Here is a 10,905-nt window from a genome sequence, read left to right on the forward strand (position 1 = left end):
TGATTTTACCATTAGTCTTACAAAGACCTATTTACACTTTTGAGATAAGTAAGCATCTTCTTCCCTTTAAATTCTATACATGTGTTCAAGCTTTAAGCCTATATTTAGATCTACAAAATCCCACAAGATAAAAAGTCTCTCAAATAAACATCTTAGACCATTAGAGTACAATGTCTTTATAGTGTGAACCAATCTCTTGCTAAATTACCCACTTTCATTACATGGACACCACCAGAAAATGAAGCACTCACTTTCACTGTTAACTCCTTGGTGCTGATGGGTTTGATTACTGAAAGCAGCTATTAGTCTGGAGGGGAGAACAAACCAAAGTCACTGTGCCAAGAGCTGAACACTCCCATACACTCCATGTCTAATTATTTGCAGTTTGTGTAATTCACTGAACCCTTTGTGGAACAACGAATCTCAACACCAAAGAGTTAATGCCGTCTATGCATAACTGAAACAACTCAAGACCATTAACTAGGGCTTAAATTCAGTTTGTGTTGCTACAATCTAGCAAGAAGACAGATTTATTTATTTTTTTCCTCAGTTTAAGATTTAACCCATACCCAAAAGAAATACCTGCTGTTTATAGCAGGCAGCAGTTACTCATGCCAACTATTAGAATTTCCAGAGCATTGGTTAGCTTGTTATTAAAAGAAGAGCAAGGTATAATTGCAAACAAGTACATGACTTTTTACAGAAGGCCTCACTGTGGTAAATTACATACAGCATAGTGTTCTCATTTTCCTTAAAGTGCTTATATCATTGTACAGATTCAAGATCACTTATTGTTTTAGGAGGTCTTTTAGTACAGCACCAGCACTAGCATCAGGGGACACTGGTAGTGGTGTAAAAGTAGGCAATGCATCAGAAATAGGTTTCATGAGCAGATGTCCAGAACTACTAGCAGGTGTTATGAGGGGCACTGCTGCAGAGCGAGGAGCTAAAAATGGATTTGCATCTGGTCTTCTGCTCATTCCTGAAACTCCAGAATCTGAAATGTAAAAACAAACAAACAAAAAAAATCAAAAAATCCCAAACCAAAACCCAACAACAAAAACACTTTGTTAGAAAGCTCTGTAACTCTAGCCAATTTTCAGGCATTTGTTCACAAGCAAGTTCTACAGTTGCTTATCACTTTTGCAACATGAAAATCGCTTTCTTGCCACAGACTGTAGACGGTCTCAGGTTTTCACTGCATCTTCTCACATCTTGGATCTCATCTGCCACTCCTTTTGCTAAACAATTCTTATGTCTACACTTTGGGCCACCAGTTTGGGCTGACCTAAATATCAAGGCACTCCAAGGACCTGCCAACCTCTTTTTAATTTTTTTTTAAAATATTTTGGGGCAGAGCTTGACAGTTGGATGCAATGATTTAGAGACCTTTTCCAACCATGACAACTCTGTGATACTGTGCTTGTTGGCAGCTGAGATTCAGTAATAGCTCAGGCTACCCAGAAGAATCTGTTGAAGTCTTTGACAGCCTTTGCCAAGGTTCACTTCATATATGCCATGTCAGAGAAGTCTTGCTGACTGCAGCACTATGCCAAGGTGTAAAGGCCCTTGCGCATGCACTGCAATGCAGCACACAGGTAGGTTTCCCACCTCCTGCTGTATTGGCACAGCTACCCCTGGGTCAGCCCCCAAAAAATCTCTAAATAATCATCATGGACAGCAAGTCACAACTTTGTCTTGAGGCAAAGCTTAATGTTCACTCATTGCTCAAATTCTAACCAACTTTAGTTTTAATGAAGAAAAGTATTTATTAATACTTTAAACAAAGATTTAAAAAGAAAAACTAACAATTGACTTGCCCCTCCTCACCTTCCTCCATCAAATCCTCACTCAGCTCCAGATTATAACCTGTTCTCAAGGTTCCCACATCAGGTTTAGCACAGAAACTACACTGACATTCCCATATAATACCAATTGTTTGGATAGCTGATTTTACTCAGGTGTTTCTGTTTAAAAAAAAAGCCCTCTTTCACTATGTAAAAGCATAAAAATTCTCATAAATCTGTGTTCAGGACTTTAAAACTGCTACCATATTGTTTATTTCTAGGAACAAAAACCGTAAAGTGCCCAAACAATTAAAGAGATACATATAATGGGTGTCTAGTTCTACAAGCCAGTACTCTAGATCCTGAAAGGACCCAAGAATTTAGTTTCTCCAGACAAGGAAATTGTTGGGGTTTTTTGCCAAGTAAAATAGATACTGTACCTATTATATAACTTCCTTGTAGTACAAGGAAGAAAAACAAAACCAAGATCAAACTTAATTTAGGTTCCTTAGAAAAATAAATACTGCTTTCAGAGATAAATTGGTATTTCAGAGTAGATATTTATACTTTGTAACATTCAACTACTTTAGGTGAATTGAAAGATATTTTTTTTAGCATATATATCCCTCTGTAGATCTGTGTAATACTGAGGATTTTGGTTTGGGCTTTTCTAAAATTTACAGTTGAAAGTTTCAATCTATACACACTTCCACAAATCAGCAGGACTCTATTAAGGTGAAGTCTAAACACACGTAAAAAAATTAAGTACAAACTGGATCAGTCAAAGTAAAGATTTGGGTGTTACTGAGACAAAAGTGTAGAGTTCCTTATAGAATCGGGAGTACAAAAGCAAAAAGTAATTTCAACACACATAATGTAAGTATAATTGTTCTCTGCTGTAGAAAAATCAAAGTGCAGACTCATGCACAGCTTACAGAGATTACAAATCAGGCCATATACTTAACCAATTTTATTTCAGTCCTCTCTGTGGAACTAGGTTCTACATACGAGAGAGGCACTACAAGGTTGGTACTACTTGCATTCTTCACTCAGTGAGACTCACGCTGATCAAAAGGGATGCTGGAAATGAGGGCTGGGTTCACTGTGAAACCATATGGAGCTGTCTGCACTGCATCTGTTTGGCTCTAAAAGATGCTGTTAAAGCTTTTCGATATCACAGGGAAATTGGTCCCTCTAATCTTCTGTACTAAGATTTTAAGGAGCAGGTTATGGAAGCAGTGGGAAAGGGGGGTGGGGAAAGAAGAAAAAAAAAGGAAATAAGAGAAAGGAGAAAATTAAATTCATAGTTCACAAGTGAGAAAGTACAGAATAACTGAAATTCCCTTGAAAATTCTACCCTTAGTTATTTATGCTCTCCATAAAGATTCAGATTTTCCTTCAAATGTTACCTTGCATTTGACTGTTGGATGGAGTACTTGTGGTTTGACCAGTTCCTGCTGCTCCTAAAGGTTTCATATGGACAGACAGTTTGGGTGGAGGAAGGCTTGGGCAAGATTCTGTTTCAAGGAATTTCACAAACAATTCTGAAAAAGACTACAAAAAGTTACTAGTTATTATATTTTACTGATGCTCTGTTGAAAAACATGTAAGTTAAAAAATATATATAAAACAAAAAGCTGTCAACAGCCTTGAAAAAATCCTGTTTGGTACTTAGTACTTGGTCCTGAGTATTCCTTAGTGAGTTACAATGAAATTTTTGAAATAAACAGGTTTTGTCGTCTCAGTGGTATTTATGCAAAACTGATAAACTCTACAGATAACACGTGTACTTCCACCATGGTTCCATTACTGATATAAGCCAATTGTTTCACAGATCCCACACTGGTACTGACATCACAGGATTTCCTTGTGTCCATGTTTGAATCACTCCTCCAGAAACATATAAATATGAAACTTATTTTTTTTTTTTTACCTTTCTTACTTTCTTTGACAAAGAGTCTTGAATAAAGGAAGCATGGAACAATTAAGGTGTCAGTAGTGTCACAAGATAAAATTTTGCTTAGTAAAGCCTGAAATACACACACAAAATATTTTCCTTTTTTGCATCCATATTTAATCGGATCATAATCCTCTAGTGGCCTAGATGCCTGCATTATTTTAGTGGGCAAAAAGCCTAATCCCTACACTTCAAGATAATTTACAGGAACCAATTCTTAATGTGCTTTTCTATCTCAATGAGCAAAAAAACCCGAAGTTAATCCAAAAAGCCCAATCCCTCAGTGCTCTGTCCTTGAGTGCATGATTTACTGGTCTCTAAATGGAAAGTTCCACAGATTAACTGCTTCTATGGATGACACCATGAGAACTGTTGCTTTACAGAATTTGAAAGTTTTAAATATCAACTTTATATGCCATACATAAGAGGCACTAGCGGCAGAAGCTGAGTAAGGTTTTAAATTGAAATTTAAAGGACATATAGGAAGTCAGTCATCAAAGTAAGACATCATGGCCTTCTGTACTGTTGAGTACTGCAGAATTCAAGACTCTTACATGTACTTAAACTCCAGCACTGCCAATTTACAAGATAAAAGTCCACATTGTAAGAAGTCAGTGAGCTCAGGGACCAGTGGAACAGTAAATGTTTCTGTATTAGCAGAACACTTTGTATTGTATAATTTTCATCAATGTCTATATAATTATATAGTGCAGAAAAAACCCCAACTTATGCCAAAACAGTTGCACAAAACAAAATATGAAAGATATAGCAGCATCAGTAAATGAAGCTCAACAAACTGATGAGCCAAACACCAGCATTAATCCACTCATGCTTAATTCTTACACTGTTAAAAATGTTCTGATGAGTTGGCCGCAGAGGTGTATTAGGGACACTCTTTGACCCAGCTCCTCCACCAAGCCAGCCAGTCACCCATCTTGTAACACCTCGTTGGTCTTCAGATAATAACTAGAAAGTATTTTTTTAAAAAAGTTAGGAAACAACAAAAAAATGAAGCAGATAAAAAGAATGTAATATTATGCTCATTATATTTATTCACAGTAACTAGATAGGAATCCTACAGATAAATAAAAGCTTTTATTACTGTCAAATCCTTATTACCTGCCTCCAAAAAACTGGCAGAGGAAAAGTGTGGCTATTTAAAAATACAAGTCCTACAATACATAGTGGCACATATAAAACTGGCCTACTTTTCTGTAACTGACATTATTACAGATATTCTATGTAACAGCACAAAGGTAAATACCACCTGCATTAGCATTCCTCAACAACATGAGATCCATTCTATTAAAATAATGTTATCAAAAGATTCCATTAACATCACCCTGGTCTGCATAAAAAGATAATTCAGGTGAGAGAACAAAAAACATACTTTCCCCACTAGAAGTGAAGGGCCAGTCACATTTAGTTCAGTAACAAGTGGCTCTATTTTCAGGTAAGCATACCAGAAATCATAAAGAAAGTCTAGCTTTGTGTGAAGTATTACCTGATCAAGTTCTTCCTTTTTTATTCCCAAGATACTTCCCATTAACCTTAACACCTCAGGACGTTTATTTTTTGGAGTATGAAAATGTCCAACAAAGAGATTCCTCATCAGGAGCCTGCAGAACAAAGAAGCTTGTTATACAATCTGCTCTTACATAGCAGCTGATCCCGTAATATTGATGCATTATTTCCTCACACTCTTGTCTAATCTACAGTAGTAGAAAAAAAAAATCTAATACAAGGAACTAAAAGGGTACCTCACCCATTTCCTTCCCCTACAAGTTGTATTTCTTACACAGTTAATGTCACTTTGGACAGTATTAGAAACACCGTATGCAGTAAGGTGAAACTGAATTGTATGTGAATAAGTTTTGGTATAAATAAAACAATCAGGGAAAATTTGCTTATCCTTCTTTCAGGGTTTCAGGTCTAAGAGATTTAAGAAAAAGACCAAGGAAGAGAGATTTATACAACATCCAGGTGATGTTACCTACATGAAAGGGTTTGCTGTTCACACATTACAACAGGTAACTCATTCTATCTCCATTTGGAGAGCTCATGCTATTGAAGTGCAATTCTTCTTAAGAAACACAACAGTAATTCTAATGTATATACAAATTAGGCTTACTAATCAACATGACTATTTACAACCACCAAGCAATTGAAAAATGTCTAAGTAATGAAAGTATAATTGTAACATCATATACAGAAGGGCAGATATGAATTACTCTTGCAACTATGTTATTAATATATCTGTATATCAGAACACATAGTGTGAGGAATAAAACCCCAAAATGTGTGTCGAATCTTTCATTAAAGACTTACTTGTCTACTTTTCCTTCTGTGCTGTTCATAAGATTCATTAGTTTATTTTGTACATCTTCTAACATTTCTCTTCTGAGCTCACCTATAAAACGTTATGGCACAGCAAATAAAACAAAAATGGAAACTCTGAAACTGTTGCAAAATTTATTAATAACACACATTTTAAAATAAAAATATGGTAATATTGTGGGTTTAAAAAAACCAACAAAATCAGATTTATTTTTTTATAAAAAGTGTCACTTTAGCTTATGATTTAAAATAATAGTACTTAAAATTTCTACAACAATACTCATTGCTAAAGTACAGAAACTGAGAATAAATCAGCCGCAGAAGGTCTGATGAACTGCTTTGTTCCACCTAGGTAGTAACAAAACTGGAAAGAAACTCCTGATCAAGGTCCTGCAGTGGCAATCTTTCTCATCGTCTGACCAAACTGCATGTTGGCATCAGGTCTTCTGAGCTCAGTATTTAACCTCAAATATTTCCTAAACAAACATATTCTACAAGATACTACCTTTAAAGTTAATTATTATTTTATTAGGAAAAAAGTAAGTCTTAATCACACAAAAAAGCTTGACAAATAGATTATAACATACACTGTCAATGTGAAGACCAACTCTACCCTACAATTAGATTAGCAGAAATTGAGCTTTTTCTCCTCTCTCTCTCTAAGGCTTATTTTCAAATCCTACAGAAAAACTGCAAAGCAGCTTAATTTCCCTAGCATTTTAGCATGAGTCTAAGAACTGCTTGTTAAAATGCTTAATTTATAAAATAAAACCCAGAAAAGATAGGTACAGGAAACATGTATCTTGTTAATTTCTAAAGTCTCCACATCTTTGTATGAAAAGTCATTTTTATAAATTTTTATACCCTTCAAATCATCTGGGATGCATGAAAAACATTCCATTCTAATTTCCATGTGACTTTCAATCTAATAAATGCATGCCATAACCATGCTGACACAACATGGTTCGCAATTAACACCAATAATTCCATGAGAAGCCACATAGACTTTTAGTATATATACATCAAAGAGCTACGCTGTGAAATGGATACAACTTAATATGTCCTGTTCAAATACTCCACATTTTTATATAAACACTTTAGAAACATTAATTTTATAGAGTACAGAGTAGAACAAACTAACTAGTTTGGGAAAATTTTTATTCAAGGAACATTAAGGACTAAGCTCCTTATTCAAAACAAGTTAAAAACCAAACAAAATTATATATATTAAAGAACAATACATCTTGTAACAACTACATCCATAGGCACTGAAATCCATTCCAATAATGTGACTGCACTTCAGCACTCCTCTCAGAACGCCAGGATGAGACACATGAGAATTCATCTATGGTTTCAAGGTTTAAATTTACTGAAAAATATGCTACTTTGTAAATGTGGTTAAACAGGACTCCAATGCTCAAAGGAAAACATTTGCAATATAATTATGGAATGATAAGAGTTCTATGAGGATACATGGAAGCTGAGTTTTTATTTGTGTCTCCACAGAGTAAAAGAGAATTTAAAAAGTTAAGCTACTAATGTCACAAGATGAAAAAACAGCATCTGAAAACAAGTTTCAAGTAAGTGTCCTGCTGTTGCTATTGCTCTACAAAGCAGGACAATGGGGAGCTTCCTTTTCAATTTTTATTCATATGATGAATTTTAAAACAAATGCATTAATAATTTCAGTGAAATGTTACTGTTGTTTTCTATTTTCTCCTGGCAAAAAGATTTTATATCAAAGATGACCAAGTTTTAAGGACAGCTACACAGCTATATTCAAACCACACTGACTATGCAACTATATAATTAAATGTAACTTTTTAATAGAATACTTCCTTTTAAAATAGAATCTTACAGTTGAAAAGGATTTAAACATGTACTTTGTGTGTATGAAAATAATGAATAACAAAGAAGACCTGAGCCAAAATTCAGTATGGACTGCTGTAAACCAGACATTTGCAACAGTCTCCAATAATTTGTTAACCATTTATGGCAATCCAGAAAACTGCATCTGGTACATCTTACACTTTTCCATTAAAATCACTTCTCCTGCCAAAAAAATCCATAAAGAAGTCCTTCAAAAGATTTGGCCAACAGAACTATGTCTGGGAATGTATTTGGCCAATTTTCAGTAAGACATTATATGTTTTCTTGTGTAAACAGAGACAACTGAGTGGTCACTTTTTTTTTCCCCTCAATAAAAATGATGATTTATTCTACAACAACATTAAAGTGCTGTTTCCTTAATGTGGCAATCCCTTCTCAATTTTTTTAACAAGTAAATCACTTGCTAGTACAATTTAGCTTGATAAAATACTGAGAATCAGTTTCTCCCCTCCTGCTTTCATTTGCCAAGGTTTGCAAAATTAGCCAAAAATTAAGAGCTCCCCATTTGAGACTGCCCTACTTGCCTATGCCAACATTTCAATCTAGGGTGTTTGAAAACTTGTGCTGTGAATGTCTTGTGAGACACAGATACTCTGATCAGTCAGTTCAAAACAAATCATTATTTAGTTGCACATTCATGTAGCAGCTTGAAATCTAATTTAGTTTGTAAAATTCACATATGAACTCAGGGAGTGCTCTGATGATGCCCCGTGGATGCCAAAGTGCACTTAGACACAACTGGATTTAAGTAAGTGCACATTCAATTATGTAGTAGAAAAGTTGTAACTTTTTTGTAGAGTTCTTGCTGAAATTGTGAAGACTTTCAAATTGCTTTTTACGTCAACTATGTGATCATAAGCAATTATGATTTAAGAAAATATTGCATATTTCAATAGTAACACAATTAATAATTTATAAGTTAATAGGAATAATTAGTTGTCTATGTTTAGAGCAAGAGTTATCACTGCATCCAGCAGAGATGATGTTTCAAGTCTTTCCCCAGCAAGCCTTAATTAAAGGCAGTCACCCACAAATTTCCCACAGACATAGGGGAAAAAAACCCCAGAAAGTAAGAGCTATAAAGTAACCATAGAGAGTGAACAAACCTCTGCTCTTTAAGTCCCTTTCTAGAGCTGCTTCAGGGACTAATCATAAGTTTTCCTCCAATTTCAGATTTATCCCATGTGCTCAGTGAAAGCCTGACCATAACAGAGTATGCTGCAGTAATAGCAAAATATGGTGACCCACAGAAATATAGAGGGAGGAGAAAGCGGGACTCAGGTGGGAAAATTGAGGAGGAAGAGTTAGATTAAGGCATTTAAAAGAAAAAAAAAAAAAGTCTTAATATTCCCTCAGCAGTCAGCAGTTAATAAGATCACCCATATCAGACCTGTCATGCAACTAGACACAGAAAAGTAATTTTGGGTGGGTCTTTGGGGTGGGATTTTGGGGTGGGTCCTTGGGGTGGGATTTTGGGGTGGGTCCTTGGGGTGGGATCCTTGGGGTGGGATCCTTGGAGAGGATCTTTTGATGGGTCCTTGGGGTGGGATTTTTGGTGGGTGGGATTTCTGGGTGGGTCCTTGTGAGGGGATCCTTGGGGGGGGATCCTTGGAGAGGATCTTTTGGTGGGTCCTTGGGGTGGGATTTTTGGTGGGTGCGAGTTTTGGGTGGGTCTTTGGGGTGGGATTTTTGGGTGGGTCTTTGGGGTGGGATCCTTGGAGAGGATCTTTGGGTGGGTCCTTGGGGTGGGATTTTTGGTGGGTGGGAGTTTTGGGTGGATCTTTGGGGTGGGGGTTTTTTGGTAGATCCTTGGGGTGGGATTTTTGGTGGATCCTTGGGTGGATCCTGGGTGCTGGGAAATCCAGCAAAATTCTTACTAGTCCAAAGTCCTGCTTTAGCCAATGCTATGACTTGATGCTCATGCATACTAAAATTAATGCATAATGAAAAAAGAAGTGACCATATGTTATTCATATAGCTATTTTGTCACCTCTAAGTGAGGTTATTTTTTTTCCATTTGATTAGAATCAATAGCATAAGGCCATAAAACAGAAATACACTGACATTGTACCGGTTTTTAGTAAAAAGTTATTCTGCCTTTTAGGCTTTCCTACAGTTTTAATGCTAAACATGTTCATGAAAGAGAAGTCAGTGCATCTCTTATGGAATTAATGTTTCAGTGATGTCCTAAAGAAGAAAAAACGAACAACACTACCTGCCAAATCATCTAGTCAAGCCTCTCTGCTCAAGCAGGGTCATCTACAGCAGACTGTCCTGGACCACAGCCACTTGGGTTTTGAGTATCTCCACTGATGGACATTCTGGGCTACACCAGAGCTCTTGGAAACCCATTCCGATGTCTGACCACCCTCATTGTTACTATTCTTCCTTTCCAAAACTGTTTCTTCTGTCAAATTCCTCTACCATCTGGCCAAGTTTTGTCTTCAAATCCAAAGTAATGACATTCACCCAATATCAGAGTACTTAATCTGGAAACAATATGGAAGGCATTTTTCTAAGTATAAGAAATCAAGGAGCTTATTTTAATGGAGATCTAAAAACATGATATAAAGATGTGTGTCCAAGACCTTCCACATCATCTCTTCAGCTAGTCTCACATCTGTGGAAAAGCTGCTCCTTCTACACCTCTAATCAACATCACATCCTTTCTACCTCATGGTGTTCCTGTGTCTTTGTCAAATACGGTAGTTACTTACTTGAGAAAATGTGACAAAACTTGGTATTTCACAAACTTTAAAAAAATACACTTAAAGAGCTAAATGAAGGGCTTTGGTATTTACTGAAAAAAATAAATCCTCCAACTACTACAAGGATTTCTTTTGAGAAAGATCCCTATCAGAAGGCAAGCATACGTTTAAGAAATTGCTTTATAAACTAGGAACTCCTCAAAAGGTGGCAGAGAATTACTCTTTC

General features: G+C 36.1%; 1 protein-coding gene across 1 annotated transcript in view; it reads right to left on the bottom strand.

Annotated features, from left to right (window-relative positions):
• Positions 1-788: 788 nt before the first annotated feature.
• Positions 789-10,905, bottom strand: part of TRIP11 (thyroid hormone receptor interactor 11) — a 29,097-nt gene continuing 18,980 nt past the window's right edge. Inside the window, exons 16-20 of the mRNA XM_010003754.1 lie at positions 6,073-6,154; positions 5,249-5,363; positions 4,588-4,710; positions 3,197-3,341; positions 789-997 (exon numbers count right to left, since the gene is read on the bottom strand). Coding sequence (XP_010002056.1) covers positions 789-997; positions 3,197-3,341; positions 4,588-4,710; positions 5,249-5,363; positions 6,073-6,154 — 674 coding nt within the window. The remainder of the gene's footprint in view (positions 998-3,196; positions 3,342-4,587; positions 4,711-5,248; positions 5,364-6,072; positions 6,155-10,905) is intronic.

This window comes from Chaetura pelagica, unplaced genomic scaffold (genome assembly GCF_000747805.2).
Source record: "Chaetura pelagica isolate M959 unplaced genomic scaffold, ChaPel_1.0 scaffold48, whole genome shotgun sequence".
NCBI classification, from domain to species: domain Eukaryota; kingdom Metazoa; phylum Chordata; class Aves; order Apodiformes; family Apodidae; genus Chaetura; species Chaetura pelagica.